The sequence below is a fragment of the Salvelinus fontinalis genome, chromosome 5, assembly GCF_029448725.1.
Source record: "Salvelinus fontinalis isolate EN_2023a chromosome 5, ASM2944872v1, whole genome shotgun sequence".
In the NCBI taxonomy this organism is placed as follows: domain Eukaryota; kingdom Metazoa; phylum Chordata; class Actinopteri; order Salmoniformes; family Salmonidae; genus Salvelinus; species Salvelinus fontinalis.
Genome location: NC_074669.1, coordinates 19,151,684 through 19,177,534, shown reverse-complemented (window position 1 = coordinate 19,177,534; position 25,851 = coordinate 19,151,684). Strand labels below are relative to the sequence as shown.

The window sequence follows — 25,851 nt, the reverse complement described above, 5'->3', positions numbered from 1 at the left end:
GCTCCTAGTTTTAGAGATGCTCAGGACCAGTTTATTACTGGCCACCCATTCCAAAACAGACTGCAACTCTTTGTTAAGGGTTTCAGTGACTTCATTAGCTGTGGTTGCTGATGCGTATATGGTTGAATCATCAGCATACATGGAAACACATGCTTTGTTTAATGCCGGTGGCAGGTCATTGGTAAAAATAGAAGAGTAGAGGGCCTAAAGAGCTGCCCTGAGGTACACCACACTTTATATGTTTGACATTAGAGAAGCTTCCATTAAAGAAAACCCTTTGTTCTATTAGATAGATAGATAGATAGATAGATAGATAGATAGATAGATAGATAGATAGATAGATAGATAGATAGATAGATAGATAGATCTAAATCCACGATATGGCAGAGGTTGAAAAGCCATAGCACATCCGTTTTTTCAAAAACAGGTTATGGTCAATGATAGCAAAGGCTCCACTGAAATCTAACAGTACATCTCCCACAATCTTCTTATTATCAATTTATTTCAACCAATCATCAGTAATTTGTGTCAGTGCAGTACATGTTGAGTGCCCTTCTCTATAAGCATGCTTAAAGTCTGTTGTTATCTTGTTTACAGAGAAATCGCATTGTATTTGGTCAAACACATTTATTTCCAACAGTTTGCTAAGAACTGGCAGCAAGCTTATAGGTCTGCTGTTAGAATCAGTAAAGGCCGCTTTACCACTCTCGGGTAGCGGAATTACTTTGGCTTCCCTCCAGGCCTGAAGACAAAGACTTTCCTCTAGGCTCAGATTAAAAATATGACAGACAGGGGTGGCTATAGAGTCAGCTACCATCCTCAGTAGCTTTCCATCTAAGTTGTCAATGCCAGGAGGTTTATCATTATTTATCGATAACAATAATTTTTCCACCTCTCCCACACTAACTTTACAAAATTCAAACTTGCAATGCTTTTCTTTCATCATTTGTTTTTTTATGCATGAATACAATTGTTCACTGTTCGTTGTTGGCATTTCCTGCCTAAGTTATCCCACTTTGCCAATTAAATAATCATTCAAATAATTGGCCATATCAAATGGTTTTGTGATGAATAAGCCATCTGGTTCGATAAAAGATGGAGATGAATTTGTCTTTCTGCCCATAATTTCCTTTAAAGTCCTCAAAAAGTGATTTAATTGATCTTGGCTTCATAATAAAATGTATTCTTCTTTTTGTTGAGTTTAGTCACATAATTTCTCAATTTGCAGTAAGTAAGCAAATCAAGTCAAATCAAATCAAGTTTATTTATATAGCCCTTCGTACATCAGCTAATATCTCGAAGTGCTGTACAGAAACCCAGCCTAAAACCCCAAACAGCAAGCAATGCAGGTGTAGAAGCACGGCGGCTAGGAAAAACTCCCTAGAAAGGCCAAAACCTAGGAAGAAACCTAGAGAGGAACCAGGCTATGAGGGGTGGCCAGTCCTCTTCTGGCTGTGCTGGGTGGAGATTATAACAGAACATGGCCAAGATGTTCAAATGTTCATAAATGACCAGCATGGTCAAATAATAATCAGGAGTAAATGTCAGTTGGCTTTTCATAGCCGATCATTAAGAGTATCTCTACCGCTCCTGCGGTCTCTAGAGAGTTGAAAAAAGCAGGTCTGGGACAGGTAGCACGTCCGGTGGACAGGTCAGGGTTCCATAGCCGCAGGCAGAACAGTTGAAACTGGAACAGCAGCAAGGCCAGGTGGACTGGGGACAGCAAGGAGTCATCATGCCCGGTAGTCCTGACGCATGGTCCTAGGGCTCAGGTCCTCCGAGAGAGAGAAAGAAAGAGAGAGAGAAGGGGAGAATTAGAGAGAGCATACTTAAATTCTCACAGGACACCGGATAAGACAGCAGAAGTACTCCATATATAACCAACTGACCCTAGCCCCCCGACACATAAACTGCTGCAGCATAAATACTGGAGGCTGAGACAGGAGGGGTCAGGAGACACTGTGGCCCCATCCAATGATACCCCCGGACAGGGCCAAACAGGAAGGATATAACCCCACCCACTTTGCCAAAGCACAGCCCCCACACCACTAGAGGGATATCTTCAACCACCAACTTACCATCCTGAGACAAGGCCGAGTACAGCCCACAAAGATCTCCACCACAGCACAAACCAAGGGGGGGCGCCAACCCAGACAGGAAGATCACGTCAGTAACTCAACCCACTCAAGTGACGCACCCCTCCTAGGGACGGCATGAAAGAGCACCAGTAAGCCAGTGACTCAGCCCCTGTAATAGGGTTAGAGGCAGAGAATCCCAGTGGAGAGAGGCCAGTCAGATGTGCAGCAAGCCAACTTATTAGCCACTCCTTTTGCCCCATCTCTTTCAACCATACAGTTTTTCAATTCCTCATCAATCCATGGAGCCTTAACAGTTCTAGCAGTCAGTTTCTTGACAGGTGCATGTTTATCAATAATTGGAAGAAGCAATTTCATAAATTCATCAAGTGCAGCATCTGTATGCTCCTCATTAATCACATCAGACCAACAAATATTTTTAACATCATCCACATAAGAGTCACAGCAAATCTTTTGTATGATCTCTTATACACTATTTTAGGCCCAGCTGTTGGAACTTTGGCCTTCCTGGATATAGCCACTATACTGTGATCACTGCATCCAATGGGTGCGGATACAGCTTTAGAACAAAGTTCTACAGTATTAGTAAAAATATGATCGATACATGTGGATGATCTTGTTCCTGTAGTGTTTGTAAACACCTTGGTAGGTTGATTAATAACTTGAACCAGATTACAGGCACTGGTTACAGCAAGAAGCTTCCTCTTGAGCGGATAGCTTTACGAAAACCCATCAATATTCAGGTCCCAAAGAAAGTAGACCTCTCTGTTTACATCACATACACTATCAAGAATTTCACACATAGTATTTAGATACTGACTGTTAGCACGTGATGGTCTATAGCAACACCCCAAAAGAAAAGGCTTTAGATGTGCCAAGTGAACCTGCAACCACAACACTTCAATAACAGTTGACATAAGATCTTCTCTAAGCATTACAGGGATATGGCTCTGAATATATACAGCAACACCTCCCCCATAAGCATTTCTGTCTCTTCTATAGATGTTATATCCTTGTATTGCTACTGATGTATCATTAAATAAATTATCTAAGTGAGTCTCAGAAATGGCTAATATATGAACGTTATCTGATGTTAGCAAGTTATTGATTTCATGAACCTTATTTCTAAGGCTACATATATTAATATGGTCTATTTTCAGCCCTTTCCTGGGTAGCTTATCAGAGATAGACTGAACACTGAAAAGAGCCAACAAAGCAAGAGAAAAATATATACATTCAGCAGTCCATTAATCAATTTGTGTGTGTGTGTGTGTGTGTGTGTGTGTGTGTGTGTGTGTGTGTGTGTGTGTGTGTGTGTGTGTGTGTGTGTGTGTGTGTGTGTGTGTGTGTGTGTGTGTGTGTGTGTGTGTGTGTGTGTGTGTGTGTGTGTGAGATGCGGGGTTGAAGCTACAAACACATAGGCTTGGCTCTGTCATCCCTTCCAGGCTTCTGGGAGGGAGGGTGGACAGTGAGCCTGTCATAGCGGATGTAATCAATGTCCCCACGCACTCTGGCAGCTTTCATGGCTGGGATCAGTTCTTTCCTCTTCTGGCGCACAGTTTCAGGATAGTCCTGGTTAAGGAAGATATACGTTCCTCTTGTCACAATGATGACGCTGGAGAGACGAAGCAGGTACGGGGAGTAACATTTAATAAATAACGGACATGGAACGAGACATGAACAGCGTTAGCAAACAGAAAACAATCAATGCAGAAGCGGGGAACAGAGCTGGGGAACTGACACATATAGGGGAGAAAATGAACAGGTGATAAGAGAGTCCAGGTGAGTTCAATAACGCTGATGCGCGTGACGAGGAAAGGCAGGTGTACGTGATGGATGGCAGGAGTGAGTGATGCAAGGCATTCTGGCGCCCTCAAGCGCCAGGGGGGGGGGGAAGAGCGGGAGCAGACGTGACAGTACCCCCCCTCTAGGGGCGCCACCCGGCGTCCCACCTGGGCGAACCGGCCGAGACATGGGCGCTGGGCAAGCCGGTTGAGGCGTGGAAGCCCGACGAACCGGCAGGAGCGTGAGAGCCTGGCGAGCCGGCTGAGGCATGGGAGCCTGACGATCCGGCTGAGTCAAGACGCCTGTCGATCCCGCTGAGGAAACCCGATGATCCGGTGAAGTGTGACGTGGGATGGGAAGCCACCGAGCCAACCGAGGCAATGAAACCTCTCGAGCCAGCCAGGGCATGAAAGCTCGACGGGCTGGCTTAGGCACCCCCGGTTCCATCGGCGGCAGAATCCACCCCCGACGTCACCGACAAAACAAAAAACAAACAAACAAAAAACTCCTGGACCGGCTGGGCAGACAAGAACTGACGATCCAGCTGAGGCCCGACGTGGGATGGGCGCCATCCGAGCCAACCGGGGCAAGGACACTTCTCGAGCCTGCTAGGGCGTGGAAGCCCGACGAGCAGGCTAGGCACCCCCGGTTCCATCGGTGGTGACCCAGAGCCGATGCCACTAAACCAACCAGAACGCCAGTACTCCCTGATGCTTCGTGTGATGGCTTCTGCATTCTGTCACAATGATGACGCTGGAGAGACGAAGCAGGTACGGGGAGTAACATTTAATAAATAACGGACATGGAACGAGACATAAACAGCGTTAGCAAACAGAAAACAATCAATGCAGAAGCGGGGAACAGAGCTGGGGAACTGACACATATAGGGGAGAAAATGAACAGGTGATAAGAGAGTCCAGGTGAGTCCAATAACGCTGATGCGCGTGACGAGGAAAGGCAGGTGTACGTGATGGATGGCAGGAGTGAGTGATGCAAGGCATTCTGGCGCCCTCAAGCGCCAGGGGGGGGGGAAGAGCGGGAGCAGACGTGACACCTCTCAAGTTCTTGGCTCTTTCCAGAACAGCTACCTTGTCCTTGAACCTCAGGAACTTGACCACTATCGGCCTGGGCCTATCACCTGTGCCGGTGGTAGTTTTACCAGTCCTGTGGGCACACTCCACCTCAATCGTCCTGTGGTCCATCTTCAATTTCTCAGAGATCATTTTGTCCTCAGAATCCATCCAGGTCTCATGTGCAGATTCTGCAATTCCGTCCACAACCATGTTGTTCCGCCTTGATTGTCCCTCGAGACTGATTTATCTATCATTGTTAGCATGGATTCACACACAGAACTGATGTCCTCTCTCAATGACTTACAGATTGCTATCATCTTGCCGTTCTCCTGTTTCAACTCATCGAGCTGACCCTGGGAGAACTGCAAACTGTTCTTCAGGTCCTGGACCTCTCTGGTCAGGTCATCCATTATTTTATTAGTAGAATCCACCAGTATTTGGACAAAACACTTGAAGCTATTTTCTTGTTGTTGTAACAACTGCATGTAGATCTAGTTTAAAATACCCTTCGCATGTGACAGAGAGACAGCCTACCCCGACCAAACCCGGGTGACGCTGGGCCAATTGTGCTCCGCCCTATGGGACTCCCAATCACGACCAGATGTGATACAGCCTGGAATCGAACCAGTGCCTTAGACCACTGTCCCACTCTGAAGCCCTAATGTAAGTTCTTCCACATCGATCTTGACAAACCATTTCTGTATGGACCTCGCTTTGTGTATGGGGGCATTGTCATGCTGAAACAGGAAAGGGCCTTCCCCAAACTGTTGCCACGAAGTTGGAAGCACAGAATCGTCTAGAATGTAATTGTATGCTGTATCGTTACGATTTCCCTTCACTGAAACTAAGGGGCCCAGCACGAACCATGAAAAACAGCCCCAGACCCTTATTCTTCCTCCACCAAACTTTACAATTGGCACTATGCTTTGGTACAGGTAGCGTTCTCATGGCATCCGCCAAACCGAAATTAGTCCATCTGGATCTGGATTGCCAGATGGTGAAGCGCGATTCATCACTCCAGAGAACGCGTTCCCACTGTTCCAGAGTCCAATGGCGGCGAGCTTTACATCGCTCCAGCCGACGCTTGGCATTGCGCATGGTGATCTTAGGCTTGTGTGCTGTTGCTCGGTCATGGAAACCCATTTCACGAAGCTCCCGACAAACAGTTATTGTGCTGACGTCGCTTCCAGCTCTAGCAGGGCAGAAATATTACAAACTGACTTGTTGGAAAGGTGGCATCGTATGACGGTGCCATGTTGAAAGTCACAGAGCACTTCAGTACGGGCAATTCTACTGCCTATGTTTGTCTATGGAGATTGCATGGCTATGTGCTGGATTTTATCTACCTGTCAGCAATGGGTGTGGCTGAAATAGCCAAATCCACTCATTTGAAGGGATGTCCATATACTTCTGGCCATGTAGTGTATGTGCAGATTGATTCTTGTAGAACAATCAGGTATTTACAGCTAATTGACTGTTTAGTGAAAATCTGAAAGAAAAAATTGATTTCTGATTGAATGAATTAGTGTTGTAGGTATCTGAAAATATTCAACTCATGTGTGTATGGTCATTTCCAGGTGCTCTCTTATGGGTTTTGACCTGAACCGTCACTGGCAGGAGCCGTCCCCCTGGATCCACCCCACCCTCCACGCCGTCAAACAGCTCATTGTCCAGCTCAGCCAAGACGCAGTGAGTCCCAATCTCCAACCTGCTTCTAACATCTGTATTACACACTTTATACAGTAGTATGGGCTGTGCATTCTTCACCCTGAAGCACACAACATACAACCTTTTCAGAGTCAAGAATGGGCTGAAATTCCACAGAGATCCTAGTGCTACACTGGGTGGACAAAACATTAAGAACACCCACTCTTTCCATGACATAGATTGACCAGGTGAATCCAATGATCCCTTATTTATGTCACTTGTTAAATCCACTTCAATCAGTGTAGATGAAGGGGAGGAGACGATTAAAGAAGGATTTTTAAGCCTTGAGACAATTGAGACATGGATTGTGTATGTGTGCCATTGAGGGTGAATAGGACAAAAGATTTAAGTATCTTTGAATGAGGTATGGTAGTAGGTGCCAGGCATACCGGTTTGTGTCAAGAACTGCAACGATGCTGGGTTTTTCACTCTTAACGTTTTCCCATGTGTATAAAGAACGGTGCACCACCCAAAGGACATTCAGCCAACTTGACACAACTGTGGGAAACATTGGAGTCAACATGGGCCAGCATCCCTGTAGAACGCTTTTGACACCTTGTAGAGTCCATGCCCTGACGAATTGAGGCTGTTCTGAGGGCAAAAAAGGGGGTGCAACTCAATATTAGGAAGGTTCTTAATGTTTTATACACTCAGTATTTGAAACACCTGAGTTGAGGTTTGAACTCTGTTCTGAACTCTATTTCCAGTTTAGTGCTTAGTTCACTCCTGTGGAACTAAAGAAAGGTGCTTTGGGATTGATACTCAGCAGCTCTCTGTAACGTGTACTGTAGGTCTCTGGAACATTAGATAGTACTGAGGTGCCGGTGTCTGTTGTGTACTCTATATTCAGCTTGCACTTTCTTTCTTAGAGGACCGGGCCCTTGTGGTTTTTTTTTCCTTCATGTTAATTATAAGTGGAAACGCAGGTTGTTAGATTACTGAAGGTCAGAGTCTGTCCTGGGAATCGTCTGCCCTTTCTTACACTTTCTAATCCTGATAAGACCAGGGCGTTCTGCTGAGCAAAGGGGCGCGCCCCTCAGTTTAACCTTTTCCCCTAGCACTGACACGCTGATCGATGGGCTCCTTCATGGCAGAGTGATCCACTCATGTCCCTCACACTTCTGCAAACTACATACACACACTCACATCCAAACACACAAGTACATGCTGTAGGTACTCTCTCTCTCTCTCTCTCTCTCTCTCTCTCTCTCTCTCTCTCTCTCTCTCTCTCTCTCTCTCTCTCTCTCTCTCTCTCTCTCTCTCTCTCTCTGACTCTCGGACTCTTTCTCTGACACAAACACACAGCACCATTTGCATTCACTCTCATACTCACACACATACACTACTGGTCAAAAGTTTTAGAACACCTACTCATTCAAGGGCTTTTCTTTAGTATGTCTATTTTCTACATTGTAGAATAATAGTGAAGACATCAGATCTATGAAATAAGACATATGGAATCATGCAGTAAGCAAAAAAGTGCAGTCGCAAAAACCATCAAGCGCTATGATGAAACTGGCTCTCATGAGGACCGCCACAGGAAAGGAAGAACCAGAGTTACCTCTGCTGCAGAGGATAAGTTCATTAGAGTTACCAGCCTCAGAAATAAATAAATGCTTCACAAAGTTCAAGTAACAGATACATCTCAACATCAACTGTTCAGAGGAGACTGGTGAATCAGGCCTTCATGGTTGAATTGCTGCAAGGAAACCACTACTAAAGGACACCAATAATAAGAAGAGACTTTCTTGGGCAAAGAAACATGAGCAATGGACATTAGACTGGTGGAAATATGTCCTTTGGTCTGGAGTCCAAATTGGAAATGTTTGGTTCCAGCCACAGTGTCTTTGTGAAACACGGTGTGGGTAAACGGATGATCTCCGCATGTGTATTTCCCACCGTAAAGCATGGAGGAGGAATTATGGTGTGGGGGTGCTTTGCTGGTGACACTGTCTGTGATTTATTTAGAATTCAAGCCACTCTTAACCAACATGGCTAGAACAGCATTCTGCAGTGATACGCCATCCCATCTGGTTTGGGCTTAGTTGGACTATCATTTGTTTTTCAACAGGACAATGACCCAACATACCTCCAGGCTGTGTACGGGCTATTTTACCAAAACGGAGAATGATTGAGGCCTGCATCAGATGACCTGGCCTCAACAATCCCGACCTCAAACTAATTGAGATGTTTTGGGATGAGTCGGACCGCAGAGTGAAGGAAAAGCAGCCAACAAGTGCTCACCATATGTGGGAGCACCTTCAAGACTTTTGGAAAAGCATTCCAGGTGAAGCTGGTTGAGAGAATGCCAAGAGTGCGCATAGCTGTCATCAAGGCAAAGGGTGGCTATTTGAGAATCTCAACTATAACAAATATTTTGATTTGTTTAACACTTTTTGGGTTACTACATGAGTCCATATGTGTTATTTCATAGTTTTGATGACTTCACTATTATTATACATTGTAGAAAATAGTAAAAATAAAGAAAGACCCTTGACTATGACTAGGTGTTCTAAAACTTTTAACCGGTAGTGTCTCACTCCAATGCACTCTAACTCCAATAGAGAACATGCACATGTAGCTCAGTGCAGAGCCACGGGCTGTGAGAGAGAGCCTCTGCCTGCCTGCTACCCACATGTGTAATTATGATTCCACTGGCAGATCCAGTGGCCTGAAGGAGAACTCTCATTAAGCTCTCCACCCCTTCACCACCTCACAGTGTCTTAACCCCCCAGCACCCTCAGCACTCCATCCATACAGTACAATCCCAACTAGGACCGTGTGCCCACATCACATCAGCCCCACTCTCTCCTAACCCATCCCCTGCCCTAGCTGTGGCCGACTGGCCCTGTCAGAGGAGAGGCCTGGGCCGCCTCTCTCAAGCTAATCACATCAGACACAGCACTCAGATTTGGGGCTCCCACATGCCAGTCCCAGTGCCAGTTCTATGGCCAGGGGCCTGGCCCTCCATCCACTGCTGTCTCACACTGTGCATATCCACTAATGAGGCTACAAGGCCACGGTCTGAGGACAACAGGAGGAGATCAGTGCCGGGCTAACATGCTACTCTTTATTTGTCCGCTTCCCTCTAGCTGGCAGATGGTAGCAGACGCAGATGATTCCAAGCTGTCACTGGCCATTTGACTCTTGAAGAATGTCAAACCGAAGCCATTTCTCTAGCTTTAGGAAAGGGCTCAGTGACAGTCAGACTGCAACAGCATTTATTTAATCCCTTTTAGTAATATAGAAGTCTTGTTTTTTATTTTGGAAAATGTATAATTGTATCTCTGTTTCATTAGAGAAAGATCCCTCCTTTTTTGATCATCTCTAAAAAGCAATTTATCTAAGCTTGATTGACAAAGATTTATTTTCATTACATACAGATTTGAATTGCTTCTTAGCAAAGCTGTCACCTTACATCCGTATTAGCTCTGAAACCATCTGAATGTAAGGACATATGAACAGTTGTATAAAATCCTGTAATTTCACATCCGCAGCTGAGCATTGGTCAAAAGCAAAAATTTCATCGAGTCAGTGATGCAAGAAAATATATCTGTGAAGAGTGAAGAAACAAATGGACCCATCTCCTAACTAATGCAATGCTTTCCCAGCCCATTTATCAAAGGAGAATAATCATTATTTTTGATTGGCTGATTTCTCAGAACATTCATCATAGTGAATATATCCCCATCAATCTGATAGCGCCATTTTGGATAATTTGTTAAGGATGACAAAAGGGCCAGTATTGCCATGGTTCATTTCTGACCTTTTTAATATTACAAAATTAATTGTATGTCTGAAACAAATGTATTTGGTCCTGTCATGCATGCTAGATGAAAATTGCACCTTGAACCCCCCCTCCTCCTCCTGGCTCTACTTTCTTTTCCTTTTTCCTATGGGGAGTCTTTGTCTGCTGTGTTCAGGGCGCTTGGGGACAATGCTATTTTCGTCTGTCTGTTGAGATGTCCTCTAGTGTCATCGGCCCATTTCTTATCCATTTCAGAGATTTACGGCCAATTTGTCGCCATCATCCCCCTTTTCAATTCCTCAACCGCCTATTCCAGTTTGAAGCAGAACTGTCTGGCTCTCACAGGCAAAGAACAAGAAAATGGCACCGCAGAGGAAGCCATTTGGGGTGTCTCTAGTTTCGTGCTGTTTGTACTAAAGATGCTTTGGTGACACAATGGGGGCATAGATCCACCAAACAGACCCAGGGTGTGTGAGAGGTTGGGAGGTGGATAGATGGAGTAACAGACTTTCCTGGCACACAGGGCTTCCAGACAGATGCAGCTGCTTACGAAGCATTAACAGCCCTGTTGCAGAGTGCTGTCTGAGTGCCCGTTCAGCTTGATTACAAGTCACCTCTGTGTTAAAAAGGAACAAATACGTCCATCAATCAGTCTGTGGCAGAGAGAGAATGAGGGGCTTACAGGATTGAGCGCTGCCACGTCTGTTCTCTCTCTGTATCCCACTGGGACCCACCCACCGCACCGAATGCACTGTATCACTCATAACTCTGCTCCCCAGTCATACAGGGATACTTATAGGTTTTATTCTAAATGTATAAACATGGAGTACCAGCTATATGTTAATACTGTTAGCATAGAGGAAACGTTTGATGCAGTAAATTCCACTGAACCTAGCTAGGGTTTCTTCTAGAGGTATTGCTGATGCTAAGGGCTTTGTGAGAGAATCTGCCTTTAGTCTGTAATCCTGCTTAAATCAGCCCCCCCAAAATCTGTGTTAAAATAAGCCAAACCGTTTATGGCCCAGACTAATTAATATGCAGCAGATAAGTACATGTCTGACAAAATTAATTTGACCTTCCCCATTAAACTAAACTGGAGCAACCCCAGTTCAGATCAAGTTGAGTCCAAGTCCTTCTATTGAGTTGTAGGGAGCTGCTACCTAACAAGCCGGGCTCTCTCTCTCTCTCCCTCTCTCGCTCTCCCTCTCTCGCTCTCCCTCTCTCGCTCTCCCTCTCTCGCTCTCCCTCTCTGAGACATTTAATTTGTAAAGCCTCTACACTCAGATTGTCTTTTGACTTTCCTTCTCTACATTTCTTAATTGCCTCTAATTGCTTGATTACAATTTCAAATGAACAATTCTCTAGGTCAAAGTGGGTTGGTAATTAAACAATCAATCACTGCTCCAGTCTCACAGTCCTGTCTGCCTGTGATTGACAGCACATTAGGAGACTGTTACGCTAACTCTCAGTTGACATTGTGGGCTGGCTTGAACTTCACTGTATCATTGTACTTCCATTGTCCTTGAGATATTAAGGGGAATCACCACTTAGGATCGAGTGACTCCTTGTTTGGACACTGGGAGATGCTGTTGGTGATTCACTTTGGCTTCCCAGCTTGAATCTTTTGTATAATTCTGGAGTAAACCGCTGGAGCGTGGCCATTTAAGCGACCCAATGCTGTGCGAACATTTTATTTTGATTCTTAATTTACATTGTTAACAGAGCAAAGCAGTCGAGCCAAGCTATACTTATCGTTGCAGAAGCTTGGGGCCAGAGAAAATGATGCCATTTCATGCAGTACTCCATCATTTGAGCTGTACTTTAACTGGGAGAAGGGTCATTTTACGTGTGTGTAAAAAATCCCACTGGGTGGTTCCGAAGTCCCAACACCCTCCACACCCTCCTCCCTTTACCTGGGTGAGCGTTGCCGATTAGAGGACTTTCTGCCTCTAGCAGACACTGGGAAGTGGGAACTCCTTCAACTGCCTGATGGAGCTGCCTTAATGGCGGCTGTGTTTTGCTTTCTTTTTCCCTTTTTTGTTGTTTCCCGCTCTTCCTCTCGGGCTCAATCGATCTGCCTGCCAGAGCCTGCTGCCGGCCCACTCCCAGCCACAATATTTCACAGCCAGCCATCAGAGCAGCTGACAGCACCGCGCTTGCCAGGAAATTGCTTTGGCTGTGAGCAGAATTTCAAGCACCGAGTCGCCCTCTCCCCCCTCCTTTTCCTTTTCTCCCTCTCCTTCTCCATCCCTCCCTACCGCCTGACGACCCCCGGGAACTGAGATACGCTCTGGAATGTGTAATGAGAGGAGAAGGAGAGAGAGAGGGAAGAAAGAATGAAAGAAAGAAATATGGAGTGAAAGGAGGCTGTACTGGGCTGTGCTGGGGAATGAGGGGTCAGGGGGAGTGAGAGTGAGAGAGGGCTCATTACACCTGCTTCACCGTGTCCACAGCTAGAGAGAGAGAGAGAGAGCTTTAAACACTGGCCACAGTAGCATGGGATTGGCCTGGAATTTCATTCTACAATTCTCTAACATGAAACTGAACTTTTATTCCCCACTGTGTCACCTCTGCTGTGCAGCCTTGTCAACTGAGGAGATTTTCACAAGACTGTCCCTAGAAGAATGTCTATTGCCATATTGCACCGCTTTTATCTCTGTCTTTTAAAGCCAAACTTCTGAAATAAAGCCAGAATTAATTATGAGAGGTGTGTACTGACGCAGATGTGATCTGAGGTGCGCTGTAGCGGTATGTGTGTGTGTGTGTGTATGTGTGTCCTTGAGTGTGTGGCAGCTGGCTCTCATAGTGTATTCCTCTCAGCTCCTCCGCCTGCTGTGTTGGAAGGAGTGCAGCTACAGTACCTGGTAGTCTGAGTAAAGCCTGATTGTGTGTGGGCTGGACTGTTGTATTGTTGTGCAGCTGTATCTGGAGGGGTCACCCCCAGCCAGTCTCCATATCTCCTCTGTGTGGGGCCACCAAGACTGTCTCCTGAGCACTCCTCTCTTTAGCTCTGTCCCTGGGCTCTACTGGGGATAAAAATAGGACTTGTATCCTATCATTCTTAACCTCCCCTCCCCTCTCTCTCTCCCTCTCACTCTCTCTCTCTCTGTCGCTGTGGGAGGTGTGTCATCTCCTCTGTGCTTTCTCCTCTGCTGCTCTGCCACCTCTGAGAGTCGTCTTTCAGATGGCACTCCCATGCCGCCACTTCCCGCTGCCCACCCCAGGAAGCTGCCCTCCACAGCCAACCAAAGCATTGGTGTGACACAGCTTGGTTGTTGTTGTTCCCACTTGTTTTGTGCTCGGTTGAATCCATGCTGTGGGCATATGAAAACAGTGTAGGCAAGGAGTCTCAGTCAAATCAAGAACTTTACATTTTGATGGAAATGGCAATGGCTATGAAATGTGTAAATGGTGTATATTCAGGAGGTTTACACTCTATTTGTGACACCACTGCTTTCTCTATGTTTCTCTTTATCTGTCTGTCTGTCTGTATTTGTTTGTGGCGTACACAAGGTAGGTCTGGAGTTTTACATTGATGTGCACGCCCACTCCACCATGATAAATGGCTTCATGTACGGAAACGTGTTTGAGGAGGAGGAGAGAGTCCAGAGACAGGCCGTGTTCCCTCGCCTGCTCTGCCAAAACGCCCCAGACTTCTCCTTCGTAAGTTCCTCACATCAATCATACCAGGGAAAACTTTACAACTACTGTAGGGCCCAGAGTTTTCCCTGGTCAGGCAATATCAATCCTAACCCTACTCATCTCACAGATGTTCCACAGGAATACAGCCCACATAATAGCAGGTGCTAGTTGTCTATGCTACAATAGTGACTGCATGAACCACAGGGTAAACTGAGATCTATCATACAGCTGGGTGTGGAAGCTTTATATTTGAAAAGTCTGTTTCCCTCCTCCTCCCAGCCACACTGACCTTCAGCGCTCAGCCAACGTGCCATTTTGCAGCAGTGCCAGTTACATACAATATAGCCAGAAGAATAACCTTTTCTGTGCAGCGACACGTTCACAGCTCTCATAGACTTTCTTCACCAGTACACAAGGAAAGTCTTGCAACAGCTAAAATAATTTTAGCCACCCACCATACATAAGAATATCACAGATTGTCCACTGGTTATTTATGATGCTGTCTCAATAAAGAGCTCATCTTTGTCTACAGCAGTGTGTGTGCCTGCATGTGTGTGTGTGCGTGTGTATGTATACCGTTGGGGTGTGACAGCTGGCCAGAGTCATGTCCCTTACTGTGCTCTTTTCTTACTGCCCATTCAGCACTGCCCAAAGCACATAGTCATAGAACTCAATAAGTTCTGCCAGTAGTGGAAGTCTGCATTTAAGTTACAGGGGTCACATTCCATTCAAGTCGAGTGAACTAGAGGGCAATGGAAACTGCCTGAATTGACTGAATCATGTTAAATGCTGAAGCTGACTTACAATCCATGTTACTATGCATAACAACAAGACTGCAATGAGTTGTATAGGCATTTTTAGAATGAAGCATTGAAATTCACCAACACACTTCTACAGATGTAGGATCTTAATTTGAGCCTGTTTGCCACAGCAGGGAAAAAATCCTGCAGCAATAGGAAATGTGAAATTATAATTAATGGGCATTTTTGTAGTGGTTGATACATTTTTCATAAGGGAAAATTGGAAATTACAAACTTCAGAATAATTTTTAAACCTCAAATACACTGCATTGCCAGAAAGTTCTCCTGCAACAGGGTGATCAAATTAAGATCCCACATCCGTATGCAACATATACTTTGTCATTTTTCAGACTAATTAAATCTAATTTGAATTATAATGCTGGTGTAGTAGAATGCACTCTGTATTAACAGTGTGTTTCACCCCCATAGTCCAACACATCGTTTAACCGTGATGTTGTGAAAGCTGGCACCGGGAGGCGCTTCCTGGGCGGCCTGCTGGACGACATGTCCTACTGCTACACCCTGGAGGTGTCCTTCTACAGCTACATGGCAGCAGGGAGCACGGCGCCCGTTCCCTACACAGAGGACACCTGTATCCTTCTCTCTCATTGTCCTCATTAGGGGCCCCAGGTGGCCTGGCCAGGCTCCCCATTCTTCTCAGCCTGCCCTGCCTCTCCCGCTGGCTGTTGGGGGAGAGGAAAGGAGGCATCTGGAGGAGAGACAGAGATTGAGTACACAACATGTGTACCTCACTGATGTTTCCTCCATCTCTCCATCTCTCCCTCCCCTAACTTCCCCAAACTTCTGAGCTTCACATCCCATTGAAATCATGCTGTATGGATGTCAGAGTTGATTGATAGTTCAATCAATACATCCTGTCCATCCATGTAGAAGAGAGGCAAGAGGAGCACAGGGAATTGTGGTGTTCTGGTGCTTGGGACTCGTTGGATACAGGCTGCAGCACAGATAGATTGGTTTAAAGGGATATTGAGTGTGAGGTTATGTCCCAGGAAGGTGTGTGGCAGAGTCCTGTGTAGATTGGTTGCTTGTTGCCTCATGTATTGAAAGGCTTGTGTCATTGGGCCAGCAAACCAGTGTTCAAACACCAACAGTGTTTTCTGTATTTTTGGACAACAAAATGCGTCACAAACAGAATCCGATTTCTTCTTGAGAGCCCGGCCAGTGCGCAGAGATTGGGCACTGTGTGCAGATTACATTTGTGTCCTCTTAAGGGAGATACCCCAGACTACAAAAGGTCTGATTCTCCAAATCAATGCTGCTCCTGAGTAGACAAAAGCCAGCCCTGTACAGTTTTCTGGGCCAGTGATGTCTGTACACCAGGCAACAGAACAGGCGTCTGTAGAGCCCAGTAATGAGGGCTGAGGGTGATAATGTCAGGCTATTGTAGTGGCGCTCCATCCCCTAGCGTTTATCCACATGCTGCCTGCTCCTATAGTAACAACCTCTCATTTAGGGCCAGACGAGAGCCTATTGATTTCTTAATTATTCCAGGAGTCATTATTGGAGGCCTGGCTCGATTGGCAGGCAGCGCAGGGCTGAGGTGTGGATGAGTCAGGTCAGCCCCTATCGCACTGCCTTGCTCTCATGTTCCGACAGATACATAGTGACAGTGGGAAGGCGACACCTGCCCCATTGATTTTGTGTACAAAAGAGGTAGAGAGGATGTGGGTTCTACTTTCATTGTGATGAAGAATAGAATACAGCAGGCCTGATAATCGCACAGTGTTTTGTACACTCCAAAGGGATTCAGGGTTAAATTGGCATTCTCCATAGACTCAAGTTTTCCTTCAGTGTACCTTGTATTACCTTGACACAGCTCAGATCCATGGGATAGAGAAGAGGCAGAAAACCAGAGGGGTGTGAAGTTTCAGCCTACAGGCAGAAAGTGTACTGTGCAGTGTCCAGATTGCCTGAGATGAGAGGAGATATTATGTGTAGCCTAAGTGCCCTCTAGTGTCAGGAGGGTGAGGTGTCTGTGTGTGGCTCTGCTCTGTGTAGCTATGGTCCTGCCTGGTATCACTCTGTCACACTGTAGACAACTCACTGCCAGCCACCCTTATTTATAGGGAATCCATTCACTTCTTTGTTTATTTGTTTGTTTATCATTTGATCTTGTGTATATCAAAAAGTATGTAAAGCCCGTGACTGATGCTGGAATTTTAAATCAAATCAAATGTTATTTGTCTCACGCTTCGTAAACAACAGGCATAACAGTGAAATACTTACTTACGGGGCCTTCCCAACAATGCAGAATGAAAAAAAGAGAAATAATAAAAAAAATAATAACACGAGGAATAAACACAACGAATAACAATAACTTGGCTATATACATTGGGTACCAGCACAAAGTCAATGTGCAGGGGTACGAGGTAATTGAGCTAGGTATGTACATATAGGTAATGATAAAATGACTAGGCAACAGGATAGATCATAAACAGTAGCAGCAGCGTATGTGATGAGTTCATGCAAAAAAGGTCAATGCAGATAGTACGGGTAGCTATTTGCATAACTATTTAACTAACTGTTTAGCAGTCTTATGGTTTGGGGGTAGAAGCTGTTCAGGGTCCTGTTGGTTCCAGACTTGCTGCATCAGTACCGCTTGCCGCATGGTAGCAGAGAGAACAGTCTAGGACTTGGGTGACTGAAGTCTTTGATCATTTTTAAGGCCTTCCTCTGCCTGGTATAGAGTTCCTGGATGGCAGGGAGCTCGGCCCCAGTAATGCACTGGGCTGTACACACTACCCTCTGTAGCACCTTGTGGTTGAATGCCAAGCAGTTGTCATACCAAATGGTGATGCAGCCAGTCAAGATGCTCTCAATGGTGCAGCTGTAGAACTTTTTGAGGATCTGAGGGCCCAATGCCAAATCTTTTCAGCCTCCTGAGCAGCCTTCTTCACGACTGTGTTGGTGTGTGTGGACCATGATAATTCCTTAGTGATGTGGACACCGAGGAACTTGAAGCGCTCGACCCGCTCCACTACAGCCCTGATGATGTGGATGGGGGCACTCATTTTCCTGTAGTCCAGGATCAGCTCCTTTGTCTTGCTGATGTTGAGGGAGAGGTTGTTGTCCTGACGCCACACTCATCATTATCATTGATCAGGCAACCACCATCATCGTCAGCAAACTTAATGATGGTGTTGGAGTCGTGTGCATCCATGCAGTTGTGGGTGAACAGGGAGTACGGGAGGGGACTAAGCACTTACCCCTGAGAAGCCTCCGTGTTAAAGGTCAGTGTGGCAGATGTGTTGTTGCCTACCCTCACCACCTGGGGGCTCCTTGAAAGCGGCAGCTCTAGCCTTTAGCTCAGTACGGATGTTGCCTGTAATCCATGGCTTCTGGTTGGGATATGTACGTGAGGTCACTGTGGGGACGATGCTGTTGATGCACTTATTAATGAAGCCGGTGACTGATGTGCTATACACCTCAATTTTTTCGGATGAATCCCGGAACATGCTACCGAAACAGTCCAATAGCTTAGCATCCACTTCATCGGACCACTTCAATTGAGCGCTGGTATTTCCTGTTTGTTTTTACTTGTAAGCAGGAATCAGGAGGATAGAGTTATGGTCAGATTTGCCAAATGGAGGGTGAGGGAGAGCTTTGTATGTGTTTTTTTGCCTCTGGTTGCACAAGTGACATGCTGCTAAAATTGAGGTAAGACGGATTTCTGTTTCCTTGCATTGCCTCTGGATGTGCGCCTTCTTATTTGCTTATGGCCCTATGCAGCTCGATCTTAGTGCCAGCATCGGTTTGTGGTGGTAAATAGACAGCTACGAAAAATGTGAAGGAAAACTCACTTGGTAAATAGTATGTCTGCAGTTTATCATTAGGTATTATAACTCAAGCGAGCAAAACCTTGAGACTTCCTTAATATTAGAGATTGCGCACCAGCTGTAGTTAACAGAGGCACACACTTCCCCCTTATCTTTACCCAAAGCTGATGTTCAGTCTTGATGATGCATAGAAAAACTAGCTAGATGTGCACTATATTATCCATAGTCTTTGTTCAGCCACGACTCCGAGAAACATAGGATATTATAGTTCTTCAGCTCCCATTGACAGGATGGTCTCAAACGGAGCTCGTCCATGTTGTTCTCTATGTTCACCAATAGAATGAAGGGTAGAGGTGGTATATCATCCATTTAGTCTCGTCAGGAAGCCTGCTCGTTTGCCTCTCTTGTGCCATCTCTTCCTCTTTCGAGGCCCGGGATTAGGGCCTGGTCTGGAATGAGCAGTGCATCCACAGCTGCCTACTCATTGAAGTAGAAATCTTATAGTAGAATATAGTAGAATATAGAATAGAATAGAAGAAATATTATGTAAAATCACACAGCATAAAAAAAACACAAAATAGCAGTCCACTGTAGCGCCATCTTCAAACTTCTCATTTCACTCAGTGCTTTTTCCCCACCTAGTGTTTCACTGAACCATCACGTCCAAGGACTAGTTGACTGGCTCTCTATAATAAGAAACCCATCCATGTAGAATTACTCTGTAGCCAGGAGATTATTTTCCCTTAGTGTCAAAGATGGGATGGAAACCAAAAAAAAAGAAGTAATTTACTGTGTGTGGAAAGAGTCACAACTTTCCCTCTCCTTGAACATGTTTCTTTTTTTGTTTTCTCACATAAAACAGATGTGCTGTATAGAGAAGACAGTTGGAACAGAAGATGCTTCTGTAATATATATGTACATAGCATAACCACGGTGATAGCCAGCATCACACCGCATAGATAGGTGGCCGCTATGCCAAATAACCAGGGCATAACAAGTCCCTTGATTATTTGTCGCTGTGCATTGGGCTTAAAGAAAGAGATGAGAAACCCGAACAGAGCTGCGGTGGCCCTTCACACCCCTCCTTTATGCTTCGGGAGCAGCAGTGTTTACTGGCAGTCTTTGTTGGTCTCTCTGTGCTAAAGTCCGCTGGCTGAGAGCAAGATGGATTAAGTGAGGTATTCATCTAAATGGTAGAGCATTGTATAGTAATTCCATGGCGAGGCAAGCGTGGTGGGTGACGGGGAGGTGGAGGGGAGGACTGAGTCATGGTAGGGGAGGTGGGGTGCTGAAGGTCAGACAAGAACAGGCCCTGGGGGCTGCGTGAGGCTGGGCCTGGGGATGGGGAGTGTCAGCACTACGACGGGAGAGGACAGCGGAGACTTCATGTAGAGCAAAAATTGGGGTCAGACAGGTTGAAGGAACCAGCCATGTCGCTTTTACGCGCCAGTGATCTGGCCTATGGAGCGTGCAAATCATCAACAAAGACCTTTAAGCTTTGCAACCCCCATCCCGCTCTAAAAAACAAATTCATGACAAATAAATAATTACCTGGACCCCAAATTAACCCAACCTTGTCCGATCTGCTGCTGAGACTATTGTAGCCACCAGAATTGAAATCTTAACCTTTCTAGTAGCATGGACCTTTATCACAGCATAGAGGGCCTCAGAGAGGGAGCTTCTCACAGTGCTGGATGGGAAATTGTTCAATCTCACAGATGTGTCCTTCCTTTCCTTCCCCTGTGTATGGTAACCCAGGTCTTAAAGACTCATTATATTGGATGAGCAAGCTGTGAATGTTCCCCGCCAGAGCAGTTGGAATATTTCCTGTCGTTTAATGATTTAGCACCACCTGTAATCTCACACAAAATGGAGAGAAATTATGTTTCTTGCTGAGAATTCACTGTGGCATTTGCTTTGTTCTTATATTGGGAAGATTCCATAGAGGTTTCTTTGGACTGGTGTCCCTCTGAGTCTAAAGTCTCTGTGTTTGTCTGTTATGGCTCTTCATGGATGGGTATAGGCAACATTATGAGGAGATGAGCACTCATCCAGATGAAGGTACAGTACCAGTCTCTTGCTCAAAGCCTTTGTTGTGGAACTGTCTTCTATAGATAAATGAAAAGTTTTTTTCTTAAAAAGTGATGTGGTACTTTAAGTATGTGTATTATCTCTGAAGCAGGACAGAGCAGGCACATTTGGTTTACCCTTGTGTCGGGGTTATTCTATTTTGTCTTTTAGGTTATTGTGTGGGTTTTCAGGTTATTCTATTTTCTCCATCAAACATATTTTGTTTATGTTATGTTGTATACACACTGTAATGTCAGAGCATCATTAACAGAGAGACCAGCAAGTGTGAAGGTTGAGAGAATCTGGGACCTTATTCAAAACCCAGCTTGACACTTTGACTGAGAGAGCGAGTACTCTGTGACTTTCAAATCTTCCCACTTTTTGGTATTTTATAAAACTTTACGCAATGCCTTCCATTTCCTCAAAGTAAGATGGTGAGGGCTGATTGGACGATGAACTCCAGCACTAGCTGTGTCATGTGACCAGACATGCCAGTGGTGAGAGGCATCTACGCGTTGCCCTTTTTACTTTGACAAGTTAACAAGTCCAGCGCTGGACTTTAATCCACTGAAGAGAGACTGCTCCATGTTCTGGGTGTGTGCCATTTCCCCCTGTCCTTTAGGCTCTAGACGGCTCCTGAAATACCCATTATCCCTGGGTCTCACAGTAAAAGTCTCACTCAAGCACGGCCATGTTGTCAAACCCTTAGTTTGATATTTCTGCCTCACTTAAGTTGTGCTGGCTTCCGTACACATAAATTGATACAGCACTAGGAGCACAATGTGGAACCGGACAGCTCGGTGGTTCCTCCTGGCTCCAACATCAATCACCAGCCCACTGGTTCCCTGCCTGAAGACCGCACGGCCTGACAGCTAACTGCAGTCTAGGAGATCATTCTGACAACAGTATGACATTGGTACGCACAAAGCATGGGAGCTAGATTCACATTTGAATACCAAACTTGCCAATTGAACATTTCTGTATTCACTGATTGTTAGACATAATTGATGGACAGTGACAAGTATGCAAATGATGGATATCAGGCAAATATGCTCCCCCAGTTGCAATTTTTTTTCTATTGTTGTCTTCCTTTCTCTCTTTCCCCCCCATTAAATCACACAGTATCGGCTTACTTTTATCCTCAAACAAATTCAATTATTCATCAAAACCCTATTAGTTGTCTTACATGACAGTACACATAGAGACTTGAGACTTGTGACACAGGTTCATTAAATTGTATTTCCATCACCATCCCTAGTGGCTTTTAGACAGACAGATTAAATAGCCAGCTAGAGCTTTATGGCGTGAGATGGACATCATTGTGTACGTACTTACCAATCTAGCCACTGGCCAATTCTGCTGCCTGCCTACCCTCTGCTCCTCTTAAGCAGCGGACACTGGACAGACCCCAGACCTGCAGCACTCAGGGCTACTCCATATCACGGCTGTCATTCCCGATTAGGAATCTGCTGAAGATGGGCCCCTATCTGGTGTGTGCTTCCGTGTGTGTGCGTGTGTGCTTCCATGTGTGTGTGTTTGCATGCGTGTGTGTGCTTCCATGTGTGTGTGTTTGCATGCGTGTGTGTGCTTCCATGTGTGTGTGTTTGCATGCGTGTGCATGACCCTGCACATGTGTGCATGTCTTTGGTACTGCATGGATGCCTGTGTTTTATGTCTGGATGTCTGTAAGGGGGAGCCATAAGTCTATAGGGGGAACAGGTGTTGGATGTCAAATGAATGAAGCTTTACACATTAGCTACAAAGTTTACTACCTGGTTGTGTCCTCTTGTTGGAGATGGTTGTTTTGTTGCTTTTGTCCTATATGAAAAGGACACAAGGTCTTTGAGCATAGTTGAGCTGCGGGGGGAAAGATATGCTCCCTTTGTCCACCGCTGTTTACTGTTTTAATTAGCATTGTTAATTGGCTCTTTGTGACACCCTGGTGACAGGCCTGTCACTTGAAGGTATTGATGGTGCTGATGTCCCTAATTTGTTTTCTTGTTAGGAATGGTCTGCTGTGGACGCTGATGTCTTGTTCCTTGTCATTGGGGAATCATTGTACGTCTGTCTGTTTCTTTAGACTGGGCGCATGACACTGAAAGCAGATAAACAGCCTGGTAAACAAATCATCTGTCGTAGCTAATGTGTAGTGTCCATTTCCCTGTTGTCTCGTCACCTCATCAACCCCATGTTGGCTCGTCCTTGAGTCACAACATAGGCCTTTATCGATCCTACAAGGATGGATAGAAGAGATATTAAACCTCCTCACGATCCAATGAGAGAGAGAGAGGCTGCTTCCTTCTGACGCTGCAGCAGCATCCTCTCTGCTCCACTGTAGATCCAGCACAACTCTCCCCTTCTCATTGACCTGACATTCCAATGTACTAAAAGGTGAGTTCCCATCACCTTAACCAGCAAGCTACACACACACAGAATTTGTCTATGAGATCGACTGTAGTCTACTTCCCCTGTTCTGTTTTCCATCTGATAACGCGATGAAGCACTCACCTAAATTACCACCCAATTTCTTGCCTTGTTTCCTAAGGACATCCTGTATTCTCTGGCCTGTCCTCTCTGTGAATTACAGTACAATGGACTGCTAATGAGTTCAGAGCCAGCTGTCTAGTGTCCAGTCTTTTTTCCTTATGTCCTGCGTTTATCTCCAGGGAGGGAGATTTAGTATAGAAATTAGCCTAAGAGGAAGATATTTTCCATCTTGGCAGGGAAAGTCCTTCAGGGAAGGCTTATTTTAGCCAGTGGACCTACTTATATTGGGCAGCCTTGTTTTCTATGGAGACAAGGAATTGGAAGAATCTTTGATAGTAAAAGAGAAATTCTGAATTGTGTCTTCATTCTGAAAGGGCAAATGTACTGTCTATGTGTTCTAAGTGGAATATGTCTTTTTGTGTCAGTGCAAGACTTACATATTGTCAACTGCATATATTTTTTTCTTTATGCACTGTTGCAAGAAGGGATGCCAAACTTCCACACCCCTTGATTATGCAGCACCTTTTCTTCCTGCCTGGTGTGTAGAGTTAATATTTTGGAAATTTCCGCCCTCCTCCGTGGGCGGCCCTCAAGCTGTGCTTTGGCAGGGTCCCACTTCCTGCCGCTAGCAGCCCATCCCGACCGCTCTAGTTGCCTTTGACAACGGGCCAGCAGCCAATCAGGGTGCTGGAGTGTCCCGCATGTAGCTGTGATGCAGATGAAGTCCTCTCCTTCCGAAATGTCCGTCCATCACCAACTTCCTGTGATAGATGTGAGATGTGACATTACAAGCTGAGAGGCCATCTGCACTCCACGGGATCCTGGGCCATTTCTGTCATTGCTCAGAGTATGCGTTTGCGCTGGCGCCGTTTCTGTTGACCAAGGGGTAACACAAAACTTTCCCGAGGTCAAAATGAAGATGTCAAGGATACATGACAGATGGTGGTCTCCCAGTGGCTGGTGAGCATGACCTCTTAGGATAACCTCCTGTAGAGCAGGTTAAAATAGATATGTATATACTGAACAAAAATATAAACGGAACATGTTAAGTGTTGGTCCCATGTTTAATTAGCTGAAATAAAAGATCCCAAAAATGTTCCATACGCACAGAAAGCCTATTACTCTCACATTTTGTGCACAAATGTGTTTACATCCAGGTTAGTGAGCATTTCTCCTTTGCCAAGATAATCTATCCACCTGACAGGTGTGGGATATCAAGGAGCTGATTAAACAGCATAATCATTACACAGGTGCACCTTGTGCTGCGGACAATAAAGCGCCCCTCTAAAATGTGCAGTTTTGTCACACAACACAATGCTACAGATGTCTCACGTTTTGAGGGAGCGTGCAATTAGCATGCTGACTGCAGGAATGTACACCAGAGCTGTTGCCAGAGAATTTAATGTTAATTTCTCTACCCATAAGCCACCTCCAACATCATTTTAGAGAACTTGTGTGCTCGTCGTACTCACCAGGGTCCTGACCTGACTGCAGTTCGGCGTCGTAACCAACTTCAGTGGGCAAATGCTCACCTTCGATGTCCACTGCCACGCTGGAGAAGTGTTCTCTTCACGGATGAATCCCGGTTTCAACTGACAGACGGCGTTTATGGCGTTGTGTGGGCGTGCGGTTTGCTGATGTCAATGTTGTGAACAGAGTGCCCAATGGTGGCGGTTCGGGTGTGGGCAGCCATAAACTTTGGACAAATGGTGGTCACAACAGATACTGACTGGTTTTCTGATCCACGCCCCTAATTTTTTTTTGGAGCGAAGCTCCCCATCCATCCTTACAGAGCTTGAGAGGATCTGCAGAGAAGAATGGGAGAAACTCCCCAAATACAGGTGTGCCAAGCTTTTAGCGTCCTACCCAAGAAGAATCAATGCTGTTATCGCTGCCAAAGGTGCTTCAACAAAGTATTGGTCCAAATACTCATGTAAATATGATATGTCAGATTTTTATTTTTAATACATTTGCAAAAATGTCTAAACCTGTTTTTGCTTTGTCATTATTGGATATTGTCTATAGATTGATTAGGGGGGAAATTATTAAATCCATTTCACAATAAGGCTGTAACGTGACCACATTTTGAAAAAGTCAGAGTCTGAATACTTTCTGAATTAACTGCAAGAGTGGCTTTGGGACAAGTGTCTGAATGTCCTTGAGTGGCCCAGCCCGGACTTGAACCCGATCGAACATCTTTGGAGAGACCTGAAAATAGCTGTGCAGCAACGCTCCCCATCCAACCTGACAGAGCTTGAGAGGATCTGCAGAGAAGAATGGGAGAAACTCCCCAAATACAGGTGTGCCAAGCTTGTAGCGTCATACCCAAGAAGACTCAAGGCTGTAATCGCTGCCAAAGGTATTTCAACAAAGTACTGAGTAAGGGGTCTAAAGACTTATGTAAATGTGATATTTCAGTTTTTTGCACAAATTTCAAAAAACTGTTTTTGCTTTTCATTATTGGGTATTGTGTCAAAAATCATGTCAACCCCTATTATTTCACACACAATGAGTCCATGTAGCTTTTTGTGTGATTTATTAAGACAAATTTTACTCCTGAACTAATTTAGGATTGCCTAAACAAAGTGGCTGAATACTTATACAATGACTATATATTTTTCAAGACATTGTAATCTTCCACTTTGA

General features: G+C 45.3%; 1 protein-coding gene across 5 annotated transcripts in view; it reads left to right on the top strand.

Annotated features, from left to right (window-relative positions):
- The window catches only part of LOC129855266 (cytosolic carboxypeptidase 6-like), a 461,876-nt gene that overhangs the window by 433,207 nt on the left and 2,818 nt on the right, over window positions 1–25,851 (top strand). For all 5 annotated transcript variants that reach the window (XM_055922731.1, XM_055922729.1, XM_055922728.1 and 2 more), the window contains 3 exons: window positions 6,532–6,643; window positions 13,923–14,072; window positions 15,281–15,443. In XM_055922731.1, coding sequence (XP_055778706.1) covers window positions 6,532–6,643; window positions 13,923–14,072; window positions 15,281–15,443 — 425 coding nt within the window. The remainder of the gene's footprint in view (window positions 1–6,531; window positions 6,644–13,922; window positions 14,073–15,280; window positions 15,444–25,851) is intronic.